General features: G+C 46.2%; 1 protein-coding gene across 3 annotated transcripts in view; it reads left to right on the top strand.

Moving 5' to 3' along the window:
• The first annotated feature begins 2,805 nt into the window (after positions 1 to 2,805).
• The window catches only part of TTC19 (tetratricopeptide repeat domain 19), a 217,180-nt gene continuing 194,161 nt past the window's right edge, over positions 2,806 to 25,824 (top strand). For 2 of the 3 annotated variants that reach the window (XM_078679988.1, XM_078679987.1), the window contains exon 1: positions 2,806 to 3,392. In XM_078679988.1, coding sequence (XP_078536114.1) covers positions 2,951 to 3,392 — 442 coding nt within the window. In that variant the 5' untranslated portion in view covers positions 2,806 to 2,950. Of the gene's footprint in view, positions 3,393 to 7,730; positions 7,967 to 25,824 lie in introns of those variants that run through there. The other variant, XM_078679989.1, reaches the window with a different exon arrangement.

The following is a 25,824-nucleotide window of genomic DNA, read 5'->3' as shown; positions in this document are numbered from 1 at the left end:
GTGTAAGTGTAAGTTTTTTTGAGAGGGGGCTGACTATTTGGGGCACCACATCTCTACTAAGGGGATTGAACCGAAAGTTAAAATTTTAGATGCTATTCAAAATGCTACTCCACATTCCAATAAAGATCAATTGCGCTCCTTTCTTGGACTCGTGGAGTATTACACAAAATTTGTTAGAAATTTTGCTGACAAAACTTCATGCTTAAGAGAACTTCTCAAGAAGAATGTCAAGTTTGTATGGTGTGACAAGTGCACTCATCAATTTTGCATCTTAAAAGAAGAAATTGTTCAAGCTCGCCCTTTGAAACTATTTAATATTAATGACAATTGTATTGTTTCTACTGATGCTAGCAACATTGGCTTAGGGGCGGTTTTGATGCAAAAGAGATGTGACGGTCATGAAGAAGTGATTGCATTTGCTTCCAGGACTCTCCGTGGTGCTGAAGGCTCCCATTCCACCATCGAGAAAGAGGCTTTGGCCTTATGGTGGAGCATTCAGTATTTTCGGAATTTCTTGTGGGGTAATGTGTTCACTCTCAGGACCGATCATAAACCTTTGGTGGACCTTTTCAACACTAAGGGTGGTGGTCGCGCCTCTCCTAGAGTCGCCAAATGGCAATATAGGTTGCAAGAGTTTAATTATTGTTTACAGTATGTACCTGGTGCCAAAAACATCCTCGCTGACTGTCTTTCTCGTCTTTGTAGTAACGTGGTCGGGTCGCAGTGATGTAAATATACGAGTATTTATTAAGGAATAAATACATGCAGTACAACAGGTGAGCGCCAGGGGGAAAAGGTACCATTTACATACACAGCAGCTTAGAAAGTGACTACATACAGAATTCCTAAGTAGAACCGACATAACATTCTGAACACGAGCTGGTTAAAGGAATACATACACCTAAGCAATACAACAGTCTTCCTTTGGCTAATGATCTCTCCCTTCGTTCTGATGATGATCTTGACGTGGTATGTGCTGTGGGAGCAGTGGTTAGTGTTGTGAATGGTGCGCTTTCCGAACAAGCGTGGTTGCGTGCTTTGTCTGAGGATGAAGAAATTAAGTTGGTTGTGGATTTTCTAGTTCAGGGTTGGCCTGTTAACAATGATTTATCTCCTGAGTTAATACCTTATAAGAGGATTTGTGATGAGTTGTCCGTGGTGGATGGTATTTTACGTAGGGGTGGCCTTTTGGTTGTTCCAGGGTGTATGCAAGCAAAAATTTTGAATCTTGCTCACGAGGGTCACCAGGGTATTCGTGCGATGAAACAAAGAATTCGTGAGGACTTTTCGTGGCCTGGTGTGGATAGGTCCATTGAGCATTTTGTTAGGGACTGTTGTGCCTGTGTTCTCAGCGATAAGTCCCAGGTTACCCATCCGTCTCCTATTGATCCTGTGCCAGTTAAAAATGTGCCTTGGTCTAAACTGGCTTTTAATGTCGCTGGTCCTTTTGGTATTTCTGGTGAGTCACCCTTGTATGCCTCTGTCGACTCTTTTTCACGTGCTACTCTTGTTTCACCTTTTTGTACCAGCGGTTCTTCTTCTAATGTCACTCCTTCAAATGGGTGTGGTCAGTTATCCTCTTCTGCTCAGAGAAGATTTTCTTCTAGGATGAGATCTGTGCCAACCAAGTTCCGTGAATATGCCATGTATTAATATGCATGTATTGTTATTTGCATTTCTCGCCGAATATTTATTCTATTTTCCTTGTGTTTTGTAGTACGGGTTATATTGGTCCTTCATTGTTTATTATAATTTTCTCATTTTTTTTCTCCTTTATTATTTCATTTGTTTTCTTTTCTTTTCTTTCCTTGTTGAGCGAAGGGAGGTGTGTTGGGTCCTTCTTTTGTGTCTGCTTGGAATCATCTTACATCAATGTTCCCTGCGTGGAACATGGAATGTGGGGGCTCTGGCAGTTGCTGCCTGGGAGTTGACGGGATTGGCCATGAATAAAGAGCTTCCCACTTACTTGTTGTATGCTCTTCTTTTCAATAGTGCTACAGGGGTCCCAGTCTGAGACTGAAAGCACCGTAAATATGGATATTTATAATTGTATTGTATCCTTTATACGCTATTTTCCGTAAAAATGCTCAGATAATTAGCGTACCTTATAAAACCAACGTTAAACTTCCTTTCGGGTTTTTACATAGTTTAAAGATTTTTTTTTAGCTTTTCGTATTCCAAAAGGATCTAATTTCTGATATGTATGTCTTTACATGCAGTTCATTGCTTGATTTTGCTCGCGAGAAAGTGTCACATGTTTGACAGCTGACTGTCACATAAGTGGAGTGAAATCATGGAAATGTCATAAAAAGTCATCTGAAAACTTTTTAGCTAAGGTCGCGGTACGACAGTTCCTCAATGTCAACACTCAAAGTCAAATAAACAATAAATAAATCTCGATGAATTCCCTAGTTAGTGGTTGTCCCGCTAAAAACCCGACATCACCAGCTTCCACGCCTCCCCTCTATCCAGAAGCTGCGGTGCAGATGTCACCGGCTTTCGTAGTCCGGGGCTCTAACACTGCTGCCAGTTTTGTAAACCGGGTCACAATCCGCCAGCAAAACTCAGCCAACCCCACTGTGCCTTGAGTCCACCAATTACAGTAGGCCCGGTTACGACTGTTTACAAAACGCAGATGCATGTGTGCACTTCACAGCCAATGAGCACCGCGTAATGTTCTATGGCGCGCTATGATTGGTGGAGATGGCTACAAGGCTCAGATTTTAGGTCCTCTTGCACTTTACGAATCCCTCCCACTCCAGCCAAACATGTTCAACCATTGGATTGACTTTCCCGCAACCCGGAAGTGCTGAAAATATGCACAAGTAAAAAGATCAGTAACGGACTGCTTTCGTTTTGTAAAACTTACGGACAGATGATTTATTCATTATTTTAATTATTTTATTTAATGTAAGCGGTGGACAGGTGGTTACCTTAGTTGCAACAAGTTATGGAAGCGAAGTATTTGATAAGACTGATGGGCAGAAGCGGCAAAAGTGCTACGTTGTTCGTGGGAGGGAAGAAGGCTGTTCCGTGCTGTCAGAAGCGTCAAATACTTAAACACGATGCCTCCTGTTTTCAAGGGAATAGAAAAAGTTTTCCTTGCGAATTAGGCAACAATAAGAGTTTCTCAAAAAATACAAGTAAAGTCAGTACACTATGGAATTTTTGTAATTTGGATGTAGGCTGGGAAATACCCACGTGGAACCTGACATGGAATATTTGTACCCTCGAAAATCAAGAACTGAATGAAACTGTGCCTCTCCGTCAAAAGATTAAGAAAGCGTTCATCTTGGACACGGTCAGGCCTTGTGATTCAGAAGTACTCTTCAAAGAAGAAAGGTGGTCACACGAAAGCACAAATCAGACAATGGCTGTGCCGATTCTCGCAGGTGAGCGTCAGTGGTCGAAGTGCATTAAAAAACCCGTATGGATCTGTAATGCTGTGGGAGTGAGTGAGCTTTGGGGACCGCGTCAAAGGCGTAGCTAAGAAAACCCAAAATATTCTGTAACTTTTTTTCATTCTTCCACCATACAAGTAACAACATATAACAAATTAATCTTAATTGAAAAATAAATACAAGTTAAGTGAATCAGTGGGAAATGCACTAATGTAAATATGAAAGCTCTATAGATTTATAGCCCGCTGGCCATAAAAGCGGCCATAAAAGGCCCACCCAGCGTTAAAGGCCCGAGCCGAAGGCAAGGTATAGCCCAGGTACGGCAGGCTATAAAGCTATTAGAACATTCCTCCCCATCAGGACAAAATGTGCTAATTATTAAAAAAAATACCTAACGGAGACCAAGGGGATTGAAATCCCCTCGGCTTTGAAGTCTTTGCTCACAGCTGTTGCTATGAATGTTCTACAGCTAACTGCCACGTGCAGAGCCACGGCTGTTACCATTTGAACATTCACAGCAAGTTGAACTGTGAAAAGGGGCTGAATCCAGCCCCTGGTTCTTCCCAGCCTGGATGAACTGCTTTTTGTAGTTCAGCCAAGCCTGGGAGACCTAGAAGCTTGGCAACATTCACCACTCACTTCATCTGAAGCCCTAGTACCCCTGAGCTACAGGAGGAGGGCAGAGTGAAGGCTGCGTGTTCCCTCCTGCAATGCCTCGACCAATTTTTTTTTCCCCAACTTATATTTTATAAAATACTACACAAGCATCACATTACATGTTGTCCCATCGGGTCATGAAGCAAGGAAAAAAGAACCACCTGTATTACAGGATATCACAGCGGCCTCTATTTTCGCCCATGTGCTCGGCTCCCAAGCGTCGTTGCTAGGCATACGTCTTCATATATGACACACAGGATAACTCCCATAGAAATGGGTTATGCGCAGAAAAACAAAAGTAACCGTTAAAAACCATAATAATAACTTGGCAGTGGCAGGCAGTTGGGCGGTATTCCCCAAAAAATACTTGAGCAGCGGGCAGGGAACAATTATGCACATATGTGAAACCCCCTCTCCCCAGTATCCAAGGTGCTTTGCACTTTCTCATCTGCGTGGGGGGCAAGCAGAATGCGTACACAGGGTAGCAATTGGAAGTGCTCAATCTGCTGAGATAAGTATACAATTAAACTATTCGATAGTAAGAAATAACAGTTAGGGGACATGCAGGGAACCGGCCCACGTACACCTGCGAAGCGCACACACAAGGTCATGGCCTATCCGGCAGTCCCCTCAATCTCCAGTACTATTTCCTGTGCATGTCATGCAGCCACAGATTGTACACCAACTCAGTCAGCTAGTCAGGGGCCATCCTCAGAGGTCAGCGTTGGAGTAAGGTCCATTGTCTGCGGAGGAGCCACAACCCCCTCACCTGGTTCTCCATCCACCAACATGCTCTCCAACATGTCTCCCCAAATCCCCAGGTCACGCTCCTCATTATTATCAGTGCAAACTGAGCGCGGTTGGCATTCCTTAGCTACACCCCACTCACGCAGGTCTGCCCTCCACTTATCCAGCCGGTGGGGTATAGGATGGGTCCAGTGTATAGCAATGCGACATTTAACCAGTACAAGTTGCAGGAGAGTAAATTTATGTCTCATACGAGCTCCCAACTTGGGAATCGAGAGTACGCCTAGGAGACTATGCTTGACCAACGCCTCAACAAGTACACCCGTGACCTCTCGTAGAACACGCAGCACCTCCACAGAATATGCCTGAAGACAGGTGCAATCCCAGGTCCTATGCAGAAATGTCGCAGGTCCCGCACCGGGGGCACGTCGAAGAGCGCGCTGCATCAAACCTTGACAATCTCTGGAGCATTAGATACTTGCGACGTAAGTAAAATAACTTAATGAGTGTAAAGGGTGCACTACTAGCCACCTCTCCGACTTGTGCTGCACCCATTTCCACTCGCCCTCTGTGAGCAGCGATGATAGGTCAGCCATCCATCTGTCTTGGATTTATGACACCTCACTCCTACTATCCGCCTTCAGGGAGATTAGTCCCCTAGAGGAGCCTGGTTCGAGCAGCAGTGCCAAGGTCTGTGTCTTCCCAGACTCATCTGGGAACGTTGTCCATATCGTGTGAGCTGTGCACGAAATTTTCAGATACTGTAAGAAAAGATCATCTGACACTTGAAAACACTCATTTGCATTGTCAAAAGAAAGGAAGGTCCCATTGGGATACAGGTACCCAGCTGTCGTGAATCCCCCTTCATGCCACCCTGCGAGGATTATGACAGACTGTATTTGGTGGAAACCCTGGATCCATTGCAGGTGGAGCAACTGAGCATATGGGGCCTTGCGCATTATTATCACGACAACCGCTTGCTCCCAGGCCCCCGCGACCTGACGGACTACAAACAGGCAATTCGAGGGTAGCTGGGAGCCCATCATGAGGTATCTTTGGAGCTCTGCCTCCACACCCCAGTCTTCTAACAGCGCCTTCTCTACATTAGGACCCTCAGTGCACCACTGCGCCGCATATTGCAGCAGCCCCTCAAGATAAGAGACCAAAGTCTGGGAGACATAAGCCCCCCCCCGAATCCATATCCAGTTTGTGCACCTCTAGTTTCAGCTGCATTTTCCAGCCCACACCAAGGAGATCTGAAAACTATTTAGGGTATCAAAGGCAGATTTTGGGATACAACAAAAGGAGTTATGGAGAGCATAGAGGCAAATGGGAAGCATAACTATCCTCACCAAGGTTACTCGCCCCATGATCCAGAGGGGAAAGCCATTCCAGAACGAAATAGACACCTCCAGTCCATTGATAACAGCACCCATATTCAAGGCATACTGGCCACCTGTATTCCCAAAATAGTGGAAATGGTCACGCTCCCATTGAAGCCCCACATCGGGAAGGGCTGCCCCACCCCCCCTTGCCAGTGCTGCCAGTGGGAATATAACCGACTTCTTGCTATTAACATGGAGCCCCGAAATTGCTCGGAATGGGACTAACACATCCAAGAGCACAAGCACTGCTCCCTCCGGGTGACGAATGTACAACTGCGCGTCGTCTGCATATAAGGAACCCACATGGGTACGACCATCTATGGTGATACCCCATCGGACCATATCCCGTCGCAGCTGGATTGCCCCTGGCTCCGATTTCCAGGGCAAAATGGAGTGGTGACAACGGGCAGCCCTGTCTCGTGCCCCTCTCAATAGTAAGACCTTCAGATATCAGGACGCCACTGCGGACACAGGCCTTTGGTTGACAATAAAGGAGATGGACCAAAGATATATACTCCTGGTCCAGACCCATCCTCCTCAGGACCTCCCACAAATATTCCTACGCTTTTTCAATGTCTAGGGTGTCCACCGCCGCCCAAACCTCTGCATCCTCTAACGAATGCAGTACATGAGAGAGTTGCCATTTCCTTTACCTAATGTAATTTATTTTCGAGAGGCCAGGGGAAAGAGAAAGGCAAAGGCTGTGTATAAGGACATTAAAATGTTGAGAGTAGCGGGCCTATCCCAGTTAATATAGGACTCCTCTGCTCCACTGTCTTCAATGGAGCTCTCACCATGCCAATGCTGTAATATAACTTAATGGACTGTAGAGGTCTGTGTCTGTAACCAGAGAGTCACAGATCTGAATCCTGGTCAGTGCAGTTGAGACCCATGATTTGTGTTTGTTTAGTGCTACGTGGTCCCAGTGTGTGACAGAAAGCGGTGTGAATGTGTAAGTCATTATTTTAAACTTGCGTTACACACAGTATAAGATAAACTCTTACAAAATGCGCAAACAGGTTTAAGATCAAAAGTGCTTCCAAAATATAGATTTTAATAATACCAAGACTGTACGTAGTGCAATTTTGTTTTTAAACTGGTTTTTAAAAGCGCACATTTCACAGCTCAGCTAGTAACTCCCTTTCAATATCACTCAAAAACAATAAATCTGTATCACAAGGAAGCTTCAAGTGAATCTCTTAATTAAAGCCAATACCGGCTTCCAAGCACTCTTTCGATTTGCAGATCAACCAGCTTTACATATTTACATTTCTTTCTGTTAAGCAGGCCACTCTCGGAATTAACTGTCCTGGGACGGTTGCCTTTTCACACAAGCATTGGCATAGCCAATAGGTCTCGCCTTTGGGACCATATAAATCTTTAGCCAGAGCTATTGGCTTTACCAAGGTCTTTAAGTTTTGTTATAGAGAATTGTAATTGCTTTGCAGCATGCTGAAAAGTTATAATAAAAACGTTTTATAAGTATTTTTATGTATAAGAACCCATTACATCTCGCACTCCTACGCGTTTCGAACTTTACAGTTCCTGTTCACGGTAGCTTTGGTATGAGTCAGCTGTAAGGAGACGGAATGCTGATGAAAGACGGAACTATTCTAAAATAAATACTGCCGGCTTCTGCTCCGGATGAAAACGCTGCTCTTGTGATCACGGATCATTTGGGAAATTTGATAGCAGCATAGAACTTTGGCTGGCAACACCCGGTAGAGCGTCGACGCGAGGTGTCGGAGGACATTAAGCGAGTCGGGAGTCTCCTGGGTAAGTGACTGCTACTTTGTTTGCCAGCTAGTACACACATAGGCTGCTATCTATATTTAGAGCTGAAAGCGAGTGCCTCTCACTCGGTTTTCTACAAAAGGACTGAGAGAGTATATAAATGGAAATTAAAGCACTATCCTGAAAGCAGATTGAACCCAGGAGGGTGAAACCTCACAATAATCACATCGTATCGCGCTGGATGCTAGCAAGTCATGCTATCGATATAAAAACGGAGTGTTTAGCGGACTGAGACGCTTCGAAAACAAAACTGAATGTGAGACAAAGGTTCACTGATCCAATTGAAAATTCAGTCTGAAATTACAAACTTAATATATCGAATTATGGAGAAGAGAGCTGCCAAGCGTTTAGAGAAAGCTGAAAGCATGTTTCTAAAAACTCCACCAACAACAGGGGCAACAAGCTCAACAACACCCTCCTTAAAACCAGTGACGAGTACATTAAAACAATTATTTCTGCAGCTAGAAAAGCTTCTGAGAAAAGAAATATCCCGTGGTTTGGAAATTATTACCCTTGAAAAATATCTAGAATTGGGTCTAGTACCACAAGGATTACGCATCTTTACCCTACCCAATCATCCAGATACAAGCCCCGAGATGCTTGAAGAATGGGGTCACAACAACATGGAATGTTCACGGACAATGATATTGATAATAGTCAAATACGCAAAGAAAAATGTGGAGGAACTACATATAAAAATCAAGGAAGTAGAACAGCTAATCACAGCCACTGGAGAAGGAGAGGATGAAATTAACAAATTACGTGTAATTATGGAAAAGAATCTCGATAAACATGCGAGTGAAATAGAGGAAAGAAAACAGCGCAGATTTAGAAGAGACGAAACTGATTATGAGAATGGAACCATATTTACCTTTGCGAAAAGATTTGACATCTTGAAAAAACAAGCAAGCACTAAAAAAACAACTACACGAGGCTCCCCCATTATAATTCCAAGTGAAACTGAATCAGATATAAGTGAGGGACAACAAAGACCGGCAATTCTAAGAACAATCAAAAAATACTCTTTTTTTAGACGAGATGCAAATGCTTTATCAAGACCAACAGAATCCGAAAATGAATGTAAGAGGAAGAGGCAGAGGAAATATCAGAGGCCGTAGACGTGGAAGGGGCCAATTCGTAGGCAAACCTCAAAACGCAAAACCAGAAGAGAGGAAAAACAAAGGTACCCACTACGCAACAGAACAGCGATAAGGAAATAACTTGCAACAGTGAAATCAAGATTGAAACTAACCTGATTATTAATTTATCCCGCTATAATCTTTCAGAAACAGAAAAAAGATTATTAAATAAAGGGCTAACATTTTGCCCCGAAAAACATCAAGACAATGTGTAAACAAAAATTGACATGTACAAATATATAAGGAAATTAAAACTCACAATTTTTTTTCTCCAAAAATCCAAGGGATCAAGCGACTAGAACATCTACAAATGCAAATGAGCAACCAGCAACTCTGATAATTTCTGAAATACCAGCTATGAGAACTGCATTTGAATTAATAAACCAAGTAGAAGAGACTGAAAGAACGGACACCCAACTTCTTACAGATATGGGCATTGAATCATATGTCCATCCAAAAACGAAATTCAAAAATAAGTCTAAGTTTTGCCCTGTCCTTTATCCTGGCAATCGCATAGATATGTTTCAAGACCTAGTAGTGGCAGAATTGGACACCATGAAAAATACTAACACCAAAAGGAAGGAGAATCTTTCATGGAATGAACGTCTGGCACTACAATCTCTAAAAGAGAATAACATCATTGAAATCAAGCCAGCCGATAAAGGCGGAAATATAGTGATTCAGGACAAACAAGACTATATTGAAGAAGCGAATCGCCAACTAAATGATGGAGCCAATTACATAGTAATCTCAGAAAATCCAATAACAGCACTGACAAATAAAATACACTAACAAATTGAGAAATGGCATGATAAAGGATTATTATCCCAGGATGAGAAGAACTTTTTAACAGTCACCCATCCAATAACTCCAACCATATATTTTCTGCCAAAAGTGCACAAAACATTACATAAACCACCTGCACGCCCAATAATATCAAGTTGTGGATCTTTATTTGAAAACATAGCATCTTATGTGGATTTCTTTTTGGCCCCAATCGTACCTACTTTGAGTTTGTTTATAAAGGACACTGGTGATTTTTTGAGAATCCTAATGGATACAGCTTGGCAACCAGATTACCTACTGGTGACAATTGACGTTGTCTCTTTGTACACGTCTATAGACCACAACATAGGTCTAAATGCAATCTCATACTTTTTGAAACAGAAGTCCAAAACACCAAAATGATCATGAGCATGATTGAAACATGTCTAACAAACAACGTGTTCATGTTCAATAACAAAATGTACTCACAGAAACGGGGGACGGCGATGGGAGTTTCTTTCTCTCCAAGCTATGCTAATCTCACCATGGGATGGTGGGAGAGATGCGTAGCTTGGAGAGAGGAAAATGACCAATACACCACCCACGTGGTATTGTGGTTAAGGTTCATTGATGACCTTTTTCTGCTGTGGAAAGGTACTAGGGCCAAACTTCTGGAATATATTGAAATCCTCAATGCAAATGATGTGGGTCTTCAATTCACATACAATATTCAAGACCAAGAAATAGAGTTCTTGGATACTAAAGTGTACATAAAGAACAGAAACGACTCTGTTCCGGAAAAAAACATCAACGAACAGCATCCTACATGGGTCCAGCTTTCATTCGGAATCTTTAAAACGAAGCATTCCTTACGGAGAATTTCTCCGAATGAAGAGAAACTGCTCAGAAACTAATGAAATGGAGAGCAAATTTGAAGAAACAAGAACACGGTTCTCCAAGAGAGGCTATAAACATGGTGACATCATTTGGGGTGAAAAAAGAGCAACACTAAAAACAAGAGCAGAAACTCTCATAGCTAAGACCAAAGAACCAAATGAACAAAAAGAGGAGGAAATTCCGCGATTGATTTTAACTTACTCGAAAGAGAGCTTCCAAATTAAAAAGACACTCACTAAATACTGGAACGTGCTTAAAAAAGATCCAGACATCGGAAGGATGATTGGGGATCAACCATTGATCTCATACAGGAAAGCACCATCAATCCAGGACATATTAGTGAACAGTCATTTTACCGTGAAGAAAGCTGAGACCTGGCTGGAAAAGCGCCAAAGAGGATTCACCAAATGCATGTCATGCAAAGCATGCAAAGTAGGAAGAAATTTGAAATCTCTAAAAGATCCCAATGGAAATATCTTTGAAATAACTACCAAGATCACGTGTGAATCCCATTTTGTAGTTTATTTATTGGAATGTGAATGTGGCAAACGTTATATTGGATCGACAGTGTGTGCCCTGAAAAAAAGAATCCTTGAACATATCAGGGCGATCGAGAACAAGGACGCATCCTATGCGATAGTGAAACACATGATCAGCCACAGAAACAAGACATGGCGAAATATCAAATATTCTGGGATTGCAATGATATTGGAACATGAAAGAGGAGGAAATAGGCTTAAAAAACTGAGACGCCTAGAATCTAAACTCATCATTCGTTTCAAAACAAAGGTTCCTAAAGGTCTTAACGGGGATGAGAAAATGCATGTACACTTATGAGAAGACCACACTCATAATAACTCTAATGTATATTTATCGATATATAGACACACTAGGATCTCAGACTTGACAGCGAAATCGGAAACTATAATCTATACAGACTCTTCGGGACATTGGCAAAATACAGAATTGAATTTTGAAATCACTGCAAGTATTAAGATTGGAACAGTGTAATCATCTGCAACATGTTCATTAGTAGTTATAATTTTCATTATAATTTTTATTAATTCATTGTATTAGTGTCTATGGTACATGTCTGAAAGTATTTGTGCCAAGTACATACCCAGATTCACTGAAATGAGCACTCAGCTAAAAAATTAAACATCAAAAATCAAATTATATATAATCCGATTAATTGCGGATTACTGGCACTCAGCCTACAATGTGTAGTACTCTACCAAAAGCATGTTTAAAAATACGCAAATCATTGTATTAACATGCTTTGCAGTCAGAATACCACTAAGGTATACAATCAGTGATCACGGAGAGGAAAAGCGCAATAACGACAGGCAATGCCAAAGACTATTGTGATAGTTAACTACAGAGCCCACAATGCATCATAATGGCAAAAGTGGAATCTCAGTATAAATAACTAGAAATCAATGAGGGACTTGCAAACAGGAACTGTAAAGTTCGAAATGCGTAGGAGTGCGAGATGTAATGGGTCAATAAACCTGCTTTTTCATCTAATCAGGAAGAGTGCGGCGTAATTTATTGTATTTTGCTTGGACATAACTTGCAGGATTGTCCTCTTCCTGCCGCCTGCACCAGCTTGCTGTTTGCTCCCCCCGCCGAGGACATTTGCGTTTTATATATATTAAAAACTGTCAAAAGGCCCATAAACCATTAATCTTGTCATATGTATATATATATATATATATATATATATATATATATATATATATATCCAACGCAAATGTCGATATGAGCCCGGCGGGCCGCAGCGGGGTTCGCCTGACCCCAATAAATCCAACACAACCGTCGTCGTACAATATCCAAAGACAACAAGCTGAGGCCCAAGTGCATTCAAGGTGAGAATTTTAATGGCAGTAACACCCAAAGCGTTTCACAGCCGCAGCCGCTTGTTCACGATATATATAGAGCGCCCTGATTTTATTAGATCTGTCAGCGGCGTTCGATACTGTCAGCCATGACCTGCTCTTAGAAAGACTGGAGGCCTTTGGGATTAGAGGCCTAGCCTTTAAATGGCTGCAATCCTTCCTTTCGGGAAGGACACAGAGGGTACAACTGGGGGACTTGATTTCTGAGGTGGGGACCTTAGAGTGCGGGGTACCACAGGGCTCCGCACTGTCCCCACTTCTGTTCAATCTTTACCTACAACCTCTCATTGCATCCTTGGCTAATATGGGCTGCAGAGTCTTTAACTACGCTGACGACACTCAGCTGGTGCTGAGTGTCGATAACACAGGGGCAGCACAAATTCAAGCCCAGAACATCTTGAGGTACACCGTAAGATGGATGACGGAAAACCTGTTAAAGATCAACCCGGATAAGACCGAGGTGTTGGTAATTCCATCTACCACCTCGCCCTGGAGTGATCTGTACTGGCCTTCAGAGTTAGGATTAGCCCCAAAGCCAAGTATGAACGTAAAGAGCCTGGGGATTAAACTAGACTGTGACCTGTCAATATGCAGCCAAATAATCCTCCGTTGTGGAAGCTGCACGAATTTTATCAGGCAATTGAGAAAGTTAGCCCCCTTTCTCTCTCAATCCATGATGCGCTCAATCGTAGCAGCGACCGTCATCTCAAGGATCGACTATGGGAATGCCCTTTATCTTGGTCTCCCAAAAACGCTGACAAACAGAGTACAGGTCGTGATGAACGACGCCGCACGATTGATCTCTGGATTACCTAGAAGAACGAAGGCCTCCCCTCTACTACAGAACCTCCATTGGCTCCCTGTTAAAGAGAGGGTTGAATTTAAGAGTTTATGTATAGTCCATAAGGCGATTTATGGCCATGCCCCTGCCTACATCAAAGATCGTCTGGAGGTGTACAGCCCAAAGAGAACACTTAGATCATCGGACTCCCAGCTGCTGGTCTGTCCCCGGTACAAACTAGTAACTAAGGGAGGGAGAGCTTTTTCCGTATTGGCCCCTCAGCTATGGAACAAGCTGCCTGAGGGGCTACGCAGGGAAGTGAATCTTCTGCGGTTCAGAAAACTGTTGAAAACACTACTGTTTGGTAAAGTTCTGAGCGCAATGTAAACTGATGCTGTGTCTCTCTGATGTGTTGAGCCAAGTTATTGTATTAACATCGATTTTTAACAATATATTATGACATGAATAATGGTTTATGGGCCTTTTGACAGTTTTTAACGTTCATAATATTTTGAGTTTTATTATAAACTGTATGAAGCTGTTAATAATCATGGGTATTTAAACCATCATTTCTAAGTGTGAACTGTGTTAATCATGCAACGTGAATATATAACAACAGATTTATGTGCACGCAAATTATTTGTACATAAACCAACTGGCACACAGTATCGATGGCAGTACTCAAACAGTATTTTGTCTGTGTTTACAAACCACAACTTCTATCTTTGTAGGCTTCATCTGACCCTCCGGGCAGGTCACCCCCCGAGCACACTCCTCGCGAGTGAGCCCGTCCCCTGGTGCCGCCTCTGCCCTGAGCTGTGCCCTGTGCCCTGTGCCCTCTGCTGAAGCCGCGACCGCCGGATCCGCTTGGTCCGCGGATCTCCTGTGCCCCCTGCCACCAGCTTGCTTCGCCGCCTTTCTCGTCGTTTTCCCGCCGCTTGCCCTAGCCCCCTGGGCTCCCCCCCTCCTCTCGCCCAGCCCCGGCCGCATTTCCCGCCACCTCCCCGCCGCTGCCCCCCTCCGGCCCCGCCCCACCCCCTTCCCTCGCTCGCCCTCCCCATTCGCCACCCCGCTCCCCCTCCCAGCTGCCCCTCCCTCGCTCCGCCCCCCCGCTCTCCTCATATGGCAGAGTGGCGAACGCGCAGCGGGCGCGCCGATTGCGCGCCGAAGGTGCGCCAAATGTAAGCCCGTCTACGCCCGTCCGCGCCTGGACCGCGCCCATGCCAAGACCCCTGGCCCCCGCAGAGGCCACCCCACCCACCGGACGTACGACGCCGCCACCCTCAACGCACTCAACACCGGCCGAATCCCGGGATGCTACCGAGCTACCCCGAGACGCACCCACGGACCCTTCAGCTGCCACGCCTGCAAGTTCGCCTGCATCCGGACCTGCACTACACCAGCACCGACCAAGCCGAACACCAGCATCAACCACCTCAAGTGCATCCTGCTCAACACCCGCTCCGTCCACAGACACGCCATCGAACTCTGGAACCTCCTCGACACCACAGCTCCTGACGTTGCCTTCCTCACGGAAACCTGGATGAACGACTCCTCAGCGCCCGACATCGCCATCGCCATCTCGGACGGATACAAGATCACCCGGAAAGACCGCGACAACCAGACTGGAGGAGGCATCGCCATCATCCACAGGGACACCATCCGCATCACGACCAACACCGACGACACCCTGACAATCGCCGAACACCTGCACTTCCAGATCCACGTCAACCCCAAGACCACCCTCAGAGGCACCCTGATCTACCGACCCCCGGGACCACGCACACCATTCAGCGAAGACATCGCCGACATCATCAGCCCGCACGCCCTCCCCTCCGCCGACTACATCCTCTTGGGGGACATCAACTTCCACCTGGAGAACGACAACGACCGCAACACCACCACCCTGCTTGACAACCTCGCCACCCTCGGACTCAAGCAGCTGGTGACCACCCCCACCCACCTCGCCGGACACACACTCGACGCCGTCTTCTCATCCAGCAAAGACATCGCCTTCAGCCATACCACCGGACTCCACTGGACGGACCACAGCTGCATCCACTTCACCTTCAGAAGAACCACGATCCACCAGCAACAGGTTGCACGAAGAAGCTGGAACAAGATCACAGCCGACCAGCTCGCCGCTTCCCTGAGCCAGCACCCTCCCGCCAGCTCAGCGAACCCAAGCCAGGCCGCCGACAACCTCACAAAGTGGATCAGCAACTGCGCGAACGAACTCGCCCCACTGAAGACCCCGCCCAGCAGACCCGGCAGCAAGAAGGCCCCATGGTTCACAGACGAACTCAAGAGCTCCAAGAAGAACTGCTGAGCCCTCGAGAAAGCCTGGAGAAGGGAGCCAACACCGGACAACATGACCACCCTCAAGATCGCCAACCGAAAGCACCATCAACTGATCCACGCCACCAAGAAAACAGCATTCAAAGACCGGCTGGACAACAACGCACACAACTGCAAGGAACTCTTCAACATCGTGAAAGAGCTCTCCAACCCCAACGCTGGATCCAACGACATCACCCCATTGCAAGACCTCTGCAACTCCCTCGCCTCCCACTTCCACAACAAGATCGCCGACATACACAACAGCTTCAGCACACAACCAACGCTCCCCACGACCGCACCAACGCCCCCCACCACCACCCTCAGCGCCTGGACCCCGATCAACACAGAAGACACCATCCGCACGATGAACTCTATCCACTCCGGATCTCCGACCGACCCCTGCCCTCACCACGTCTTCAACAAGGCCGACGCCGTCATCGCACCCCACCTGCGGGACATCATCAACACCTCCTTCGACACCGCCACCTTCCCTGAGAGCTGGAAGCACGCCGAACTCAGCGCTCTACTAAAGAAACCAACAGCGGACCCCACCGAACTCAAGAACTACCGCCCCATCTCGCTCCTCCCGTTTCCAGCCAAAGTCATCGAGAAGACCGTCAACAAGCAGCTGGCCGCCTTCCTCGAGATGAATGGATCCCTCGACCCCTCTCAGTCTGGCTTCCGAGCCAACCACAGCACCGAGACCGCCCTCATCGCTGCCACCGATGACATCCGAGCCCTGCTGGACAACGGAGAAACAGCGGCCCTCATCCTCCTAGACCTCTCCGCAGCATTCGACACTGTCTGTCACCGCACCCTAGTGCAGCGCCTCAGCAACGTCGGAATCCAGGAGAAGGCACTGGAATGGATCATCTCCTTCCTCGACGGAAGGACACAGAGAGTCCGCCTACCACCGTACGAGTCAGAGGCCACCAAAGTCATCTGCGGCGTCCCCAAGGGTCCTCGCTCAGCCCCACCCTCTTCAACGTCTACATGAGCCCCCTTGCGGCCAACACAACCTCAACATCATCTCCTACGCCGACGACACCCAGCTGATCCTCTCCCTGACCAACGACCCCGACGCCGCCAGAAGCAACCTACACGAAGGGATGAAAGACGTAGCCGAGTGCATGACGAACAGCCGCCTGAAACTGAACTCAGACAAGACGGAAGTCCTCATCCTGGGCTCCTCGCCCTCCGCCTGGGACGACTCCTGGTGGCCCCCCGCCTTGGGCACCGCACCCAAACCTACAGACCACGCACGCAACCTGGGCTTCATCCTGGACGCCTCCCTCTCCATGACCAGACAAGTCAACGCCGTCTCCTCGTCGTGCTTCAACATCCTACGCATGCTACGGAAGATCTTCCGGTGGATCCCCATCGAGACCAGGAAGACGGTCACCCAGGCCCTCGTCACCAGCCGACTGGACTACGGCAACGCCCTCTACGCCGGAACCACCGCCAAGCTCCAGAAGAGACTCCAGCGCATCCAGAATGCCTCAGCCAGACTCGTCCTCGACATCCCCCGACGCAGCCACATCTCCGGACACCTGAGAGACCTTCACTGGCTCCCCGTCAACAAGAGAATCACCTTCCGTCTCCTCACCCACGCGCACAAAGCCCTACACGACCAAGGCCCGAGTTACCTCAACAACCGCCTCAACTTCTACGCTCCCAAACGCCATCTCCGATCCACCAGCCACGCCCTCGCCGCCGTCCCCCGCATCCGAAGAGCGACAACAGGAGGAAGGTCCTTCTCCTACCTGGCCGCCAAGACCTGGAACTCCCTCCCGACCGTCCTGCGCCTGACCCAAGACCACCTCTCCTTCAGGAAGAAGCTCAAGACCTGGCTGCTCGAGCAGTAGCGGACCCCCCCCCCCCCCCAAGCGCCTTGAGACCCTCCGGGTGAGTAGTGCGCTTTACAAATGTCTTTGATTGATTGATTGATTGTACTTACGGGCACTAGTCACGTTAAAGGAGGGTAAAAAACGGCAAAAGAATTGTATAAAAATCACGTGGGAACTAATGAGTGCGTCTTGTGATCAAGGTCCTCCGGGGCTGAAACGCGTCAAGGCTGACTTGTAGAAAATAAAGCAACTTTAAACGCAAATTTGGTGGTCCGTGCTCCATCCATTAGTGAATAAATAAGGGGGAAAATGTGTGCAGACGCCATTTTTTTCTATTTGTTTATTATCGTTACAATGGCTTCACCTGCACTTTAGCTTTAAACATCTTAAGCTAATGCATGGTTGCCGCGATTGCTTCAAAAGTAAAGAAATACAAAAAATGCATGGAGAGAGTCAGTCTGCGATGTAAAAGTTATTCCCTGCAGATATAAAACTCCATCGCTCACACCCTCCAGCAGTATATTTTTAAGTTGTAGTGCACGTTTCACTTTGGTGCACGGGTGGAATGCACTGTACAGAAGTCTTGCTGTCTTGCTGTGGGTCAGGAGTGACTTGCGAAATCTGTTTGTTCTAGTAGATGGTTGGTGGTTTCCTTGATTTCTACAAGGCTGAGGTCGGATGTAGCCCTGGTTCGAAGTGTCTGCACCACTCTCACTTCCCCGCATATGTGGTACAGTACATTCTTTAGAAACAGGAGAATTACACGTTAGCATAAACGGCTGCTACGAGACTGCAATGTGATAGGAGACTGAAAACACCCAGGGACATGACCCCAAGCCCCCACTCCTGACACCATTGTAGTATGAGGTTTCACAACCACTTCTCAGTAAAGAAAAACATGGTCTATTATTATCATTAATTCGATATTATTGAAGTTTTTCTGTAATCAGAGGGGACTGACTCGTTTTATTTCAACTTTGCTGCAGGAAAAAAACACACAGACACAGCCCTGCATCAGGCCTCTTATCAGAGCAGCCAGTATACGTAGTTTGATGTATAGGCTTCCCTCATACATCCTCTTCATGAAGCGCATTAACCTTCTGCGCTGTCCTGGCAGGAATAGAGCAGGTGTATGGCGTGCCATCACTACCGATCATACACAGTTGTCTGCAAAAGGTACACTAACTCTTTGAGTGCAGAGTTTGAGGGGATACTGCCATTGTTACTTCTGTATGCTTATTTACGGCAGCATAGAGGTAATCTGTGGCTGGTGCATGGATCCAGTGTACTGCAGTACTATTAGGGTCACGGTGAGCTGGGCAGTCAAGTCTCTTCAAAAAGCAGTAGTGAGTTAAAGGGGCTGGTTGGAGTCTGTTTCTCACACTGTAACATGGATTACTACTTTCTAGGTGTCCTTTGTGACAAAAGGATGCTTTTTTGTTAGCTTAGCCGATAACTCTGTGTGTGGGAGAACCCTGCGATTGGGGGCACACTACAATTTACTGCCCTTGCAACTGTGCATGTTATTTTCAGAGCTGAAGTGACATGTAGCAGGAGATAATGACAAGTGCAGCACATACCTCTTAAGTGCACGTAGGGATGGGTAACAAGACAATGTGACACCCTTTGGGCAAAGTGCTTTTCTGCCAAAAGGCCACCAGTGGTGAATTTGGTTACCACACTCCGTACCCAGAAGAGGCAGGTAGTTTCTGTCACATGGGTCCAAAATCATTAGCTTAACCATTGAGGCACCCAATATTCATGAATAGCTAAGCCTCTTTATGGCAGCTACAGCATATGATCTAGGCCTGACATAACTGTCTCCTCAGTGACTTACTCTCTTCTCTTCCAAACATGTGCACAACAAAGGATTCGTCTGTGCTCTTCCACATTTCAGAGGAACCAGTAACTCATCTTCACTTAGTGTTACTTTTTTTTTTTAACCCAATCAAACAATCTAGGCAACCAAGAACTGCTAACTCACGCTGCAGCAGAATGAAAAATTTCCTAGCGTAAAGGCTGTTCTTTTTTTCTTTATTTTGCATCAGCAGCCATAAAAAATGTGTATCATACAACCATTACATTTCCCATGATTCACAGGGGAAATCACAAAACAGTTCATCCAATTAGCCAGCAGCCAGTCCTTCAAGACCCCTGAACACTGCTCTAGCCTCCTCTTTCTTCCTGCGACCACAGTTCGTCAGAGGAAATTTGCTCCTGTTTCAATATATCGTTCCTGAAAAACAATATATAGCATAAAACATTACCTTGAAGAGTGAGAAATATCCTGTTGAACATAGAATAAATGTGAAAACCTAATGGAACATCAGAAATAACATGGCTGTCAACCGAAATCCTAATATGCATTTCAATGTTAAGATAAACGAAATGATACTGCACCCTAATGAAGGGAGGATAGGTTGTCCGTGCCATGGGTGACATAGGGTGTGACTAATCCTTGCCTCTGTGTCCTTAATAGAATTGAAACTTTCCTTTACAATCGCTGTAGGAAGCTGGCTCTATATGTACTATGCCAAAAAGAGGTATAGTGTGCACAGATTCCAGTGAGTCCCCAAAGGTATAGCAGAGGATTAAGTAGATAATATCGTACTCTCAATTTAGTGGTAGGTGGGCTGAGCAGTTAGGCTTATCAGAGGGCAGTGTGAATGCATTTGTAGTACGTACTCCGTAAAGGCAGGGATACACACTCAAGGAACTTGTGCAGGAAGGAACGTACCGGGTGTTGCTGCCCTTGGAATCGCCATATCGCCTATCTGCCCCTGTTAGCCAGCTGGCCTCCCCGTATCCCAGGAGGGATTGACCGCCCCGCCGCAAGGTAACAGCTTGCAGCACCCGCTGCGCGGGTGCCGCTGCGCGGCGTGAGGCGTGGGGTCGAGGCCGGCTGACTAGGGAACAGCTGCGGAAGGAGGAGGAGTAAACAGCAGACCTAGCTGAGGGCGCGAGCTGCAGGGACTCCCAAGACCAGGAGTCCCTGCGCTGCACAGGTGTGCACGGCCGCGCCCCCAGCAAGACACGCCCCCCGGTCGCAACGCTTGGTATAAATACAATAGGGAGGCGCTCAGCGGGACGCGAGCGGGACGCCGAGCGAAGCCCGGGCAAAGGGCGGGCCCTCTGTGGCCCTCAGAGGCCGGAGGAGGCTGGGCTGGGCCACAAACCTTGGTCGGGTACACATAGCTCCCAATTGCTATAACTTTTTGGGATATATAGGTAATGTCCTGCCGCGAAACTAGAAGTATGGCCGCTGCAGGAGCTGAAAAACTCACTGGGACTTTGGACGATTTCATCATCCGCACACATGCGTTAATCGATGAGGGAATCATACTAATAGATAGGAGAGTCTCCCAAGACCTGGCCATGGCTAAGCGCTCCTCCTTGGGCCTTATTGCACAGGCACAGACACCTAACATTGATTCTCGGTCAGACATACAGGCCCTAGTACACAGTTTTGGAGAGACTGGGGATCTAGACGCCTCAAACACTGTACAGGATTTGGAGGCTTCACCTAACCTCAATATCTTAACAGAGAGTGGAGCGCAACAAAGCGAGTTAGACACTTTTGACATCTTCTGCGCTACAAAAGAAAGGGGCCGTATAGAAGGGGCAATCCCCAAGCAGAAATGTAAGGCCAACAAACCATCCATTCCTAAAGGAAAGAAGGCTCAATTTCCCCCTAACCTCCCCGATAAGGATAAATTGCCAGTAGTTCCACCCAGTTCCACAGAGGTGCCGCACTCCAACAAGATTGGTTTACCTCTGAGCCTTCCAGATGACACCATTATTGACCAAAGTCTGGAGGAAATTTTGGAGCTCAGTGGAGAAATAGGTAATTTAGCAAAATCAACATCACAGGAGGGGAACGGTTCAAGCATTAAAAATACCACTATCTTTAATATGCTAAAAGAATTGCTGGAACCGATAGAGGCAAGATTACGCTGCCTGGAAACTATCCTAAAAAATATACATAAGGATATCAGTGCCCCTAGTTTCACCTTAAACAATAAAACCGCCCAGGCCACTAATCCACCTAAAACGGCAAAGCCTCCGGTGGTTGCTAACAGAACATTGGAGACCATGAATGTGGCGCCCAAGAAACCTAGTAATACCCCAAATCAGGTTGGCAGTAAAACAAAGCCCTTAGCAGTGGACCAAACTAGGAAAACAGATTTAACCCAGACATCAACTAAAAATAACTCAACTCCTCAGGCTACATCCAGTGATTATTTATCTCAGCCTTTAAATCGTGATGCACCCGACAGAGCTAAGGGTATGGCCCGCAGAAACATTCACCTCCCCCCGGATGCCTGTCCCTACGTGGTCATTCTCACCGGTGTAACTGAAATTCCTTCATCAGAAGTTGAATCGTACCAGGCTCTTAAAAACAAAGTATGTCACTGGCTATCCAGTAACTATCCCCTCCTGCCAAACATACCGAGTAATATCCTAATGATAGAAAGAGCTCCATGGGTAGGTGGCAACAGAAAAAACCTTTCAGGGGACTGCATTGTGGTCACTTTTGAGAATACGGAGGTTGTAGATTTTATCTGTGGCAGTGGAGCCCCTAGATATCAGGCGAGTACTGTGACTGCTAGACCTCTTTCGTACTTCTATCTTCCCCAAAATCAAGCTGATAACCGATGGAGCTGGTTACAAGGACCACAAGATCGCATACCAAGACAGAGATTCAACTCTCTCTGGGATAGACAACCGCTTGCTCGGGAGGAGGGGTGGGATGTAGGATGGAACTTGGTAGGGAATAGAAGAGGCAGACCACGGCAAGGGGGCCCATTCTATGGCCCTCATCTGATCCAACCTTATCATTACCACCAGCCTTCAAAAGGTCCAGATAATCTCTTGCACTTCCCAATAGCAAATCGCTTTGAATGCCTGTCAACCACAGATTGGGTTGACTGACATACACAGAGCTCCCCAAAGGGACGGAGCTATCAGTCTATTTCCATTCTTCCTTGCAAGGATGTTGTTATGGAGGATCTGACTAAAGTAAATCTATCTCCTATATCTGATAAAAGCTTGGTGGAGGGCGAGAGTCAGGGAGTGCCCACTCCCTCTAACACAGATTCATCACTATGCAAACTCCTTACCTGGAATGTGGCAGGTTTAAATGCAAAGGCTCTAGACCCTTTATGGCAAGGGTTCGTAAAACAATATGATATCTTGGGAATCCAAGAAACATGGGACACTACCACAAGTTTCTCATTAGATGGCTTTTGCAGTTTTTTCACTCCAGCAGTACCAGGAGCAAGAGGAAGAGCAAAGGGCGGCCTACTCACATTGTGTTCTTTGGAACTGGTAGGGGGTTTTAAAAAATTAGATTCCGCACCCACTAACACGTTAGTTGTGGAGTGGACCCTACCTGATTCAAAAAATTTTTTGCTTATTAACTTTTATAATTCCAAGGAGATCTCCTGTGCGAATGAACATTTGACCTCTTTGTTAAATTTTTTGTCAGTCTATAGGCATGATTGCATTTCTGTCCCAGAGATGGTAATCCTGGGTGATTTTAACATTCACCCCTGCGAGGGAGATTCTTTTAACGATAGATATGGGGGCACACCGACTGAAGGCATTCCCCACTTCGAGCACACAAATGAGGGTGAGTGTCTTGAGACTTTCCTCGCGAATGTAAATCTATTTGAATTTGACCAAGGTAAGAATGATCCTAGAGCACCAACCTTTGTTGGGAAAGACTCCAACACCATCATAGACTATATTTTTGTATCAACTGGGGTTATGGCAAAGGCACGCGAGTATAGGGTTATTACTGCTAGTTTCAGTGATCACCATCCTGTTCTCCTAACACTGGACCTAGACTGTTTCCGGAACTGTAGACTGTCAGGTGTGGCAGCTTCGAAGGACCTGACGACTAAGGACCAGGGTAGGCGCCTAAAATGGGAAATGATTGTCCCGGACCAATTCTTTCAATCAGTAGCCGAAGAGTCTGAGGCTAACATGGCAGTGTGCTTAGATCCAACCGCCCTGGGCTCCGATGTAGTGGCTGCATACGAGGAGATTTGTGCAAGGATCTCTAAGAACTTGGAGCTAAGGTCAGGCGCACAAAAGAACAAGAAGATCCACAAATGGTTCAATAAGGAATGCTCGCAAAAACACAGTGCCCTGCTGAAAGCACTAAAACAAAAACCCAGAGACAGGCTCTTAGTGGCTAATTCAAGGAAGGAATATAAAAATGCAGTTATTAACCGCAAAACCCGAATTAAGGAGGAAGCTTGGGATAGTTTACTATCCATTGATGTTTTGAGAGACAGTAAAAAGTTCTGGGCCACAGTGAATCAGCCCTTTTTTTCTGAGGACGGGAAAACTGATATGGATTGTGTGATAGAGGATGATAGATGGCTAGGCCACTTCAAACAGATCTATGAATCCACAGCACCTACCTCACCAGCTAGCGTTCATGATTCATCTAACCTGGTTATGGAGTTTAACACCACGGAGGTTGAAAGGGCGATCAAAGACACAAGCAAACATAAGGCCCCGGGACCTGATGGGGTCCCTGCAGATCTCTACATCCTGTATCCACAATTTTGGTCAAAAATATTAACCAATGTTTTTAACGCGATACCTGCAGCTGGTTTCCCATCTTCCTGGTCCACCTCTATCATTGTGCCCATCTTTAAGAAAGGGAACAGGGGGGACCCTGCCTGCTATAGGCCAATCTCCCTGTTGGACTCTGCCGTCAAGATCTTGGGCAGAGTCATTCTGCAAAGACTGGGGGATTGGCTAGAGGAGAGCGGGATCCTTTCGGATTTACAGTATGGTTTCAGAGCACATAGAGGGACCATGGACCAATGTTTAAACCTTCACCTTATTATTAGCAAATACACTGTGGTGAAGGGGGGGCTTCTTTATTTGGGATTTATGGATTTATCTTCCGCTTTTGATTTGGTCAACCGTTCAAAACTGTGGATTATTTTGCGCGATCTGGGTTTGGACACTACTTTGGTTAATTTCTTGCACGACCTCCATCAAAATTTGTTTGCCACTATTAGGGTAACAAGGGAAGGAAGATACACAGCAATGTTTAGGTCAGGGAGAGGGGTCAGACAAGGCTGCATTCTGGCCCCTCTCCTTTTCACATTGTACATCAACTCCTTGGGGAAATCTCTGAACTCAGCCACCCTGGACATGCCGCGTATGGGGGGGCTACCTATTCCAGTCCTCCTATACGCGGACGATGCGGTCCTTATAGCTCGGACTGGTACGGGCCTGCAAAAATTATTAGACCACTTTGGTGTCTTTATGGAAGCCCTGGATCTAAAGATTAACACAGCTAAATCTCATGTTATGGTCACTGGCTCACGAAAGAAAAACATGAAGATTAGGTCCTTTAGCTGTAACAGCTCGCCAATTTCGAGGGTCCCCTTCTTCTGTTACTTGGGCGTCACTTTTGACGAGAAAGGAACTTGGGGCGCCCAATTGAAACTAAAGGAGAATGGAGTTACCAGATCCACCACAGCTCTTTTGCATTTTTCCAAAAGATTGGGCTCGCGACCTATGGAAGCTATGACCCGTATTTATAGAGCCAAATGTGTGGCAATTGCATCCTATGGGGCAGACATATGGGGCTATGTCTCAGCCCCAGGTATCCAAATTGCAGAAAATAATTTTATACGAGCCTTGCTATCACTTCCGAAATCATCTCCCACATATTCAATCCACAGCGAAATAGGCTTGGGACACGTCACTGATCTCTTAAAAATGTCCCCACTGTTATGCTGGATTAAAACCTGGACAAATGAGGAGATCACTTTGAATCATTGCATCCTCAAAGATTGTATATCCCTGGATAAAGCAGACAATATACCGTGGCTGGCGTATGTTAGAGCGGCATGCGCGAGGCTATGGCACCCGGATATGTACTCTCTTCCACAAAATCTGAAAAAAGAGGATGTAAAGTGGGTCAAGCGGCATTTCCGAAACATGTTGGAGTGTGAAAGGGAAACGGTTGAACTTTGTAAGCCAATGGTAAGATCACTTTTCCAACTTTCGTCATCCATGGCTATGGAACCTTATTTAAAATATGTTACTAAACCTTATCATCGTTTTTTACTCACAAGGTTCAGGTTCAACCTGATACATCTTGTGCTCGGCTCCCACACAAAGTGGGGTATCCCGGAAA

The sequence above is a fragment of the Lissotriton helveticus genome, chromosome 3_1 (assembly GCF_964261635.1).
Source record: "Lissotriton helveticus chromosome 3_1, aLisHel1.1, whole genome shotgun sequence".
Taxonomy (NCBI): domain Eukaryota; kingdom Metazoa; phylum Chordata; class Amphibia; order Caudata; family Salamandridae; genus Lissotriton; species Lissotriton helveticus.
The sequence above is the reverse complement of the archived record's forward strand: the minus strand, read 5'-3'. Positions and strand labels throughout refer to the sequence as shown.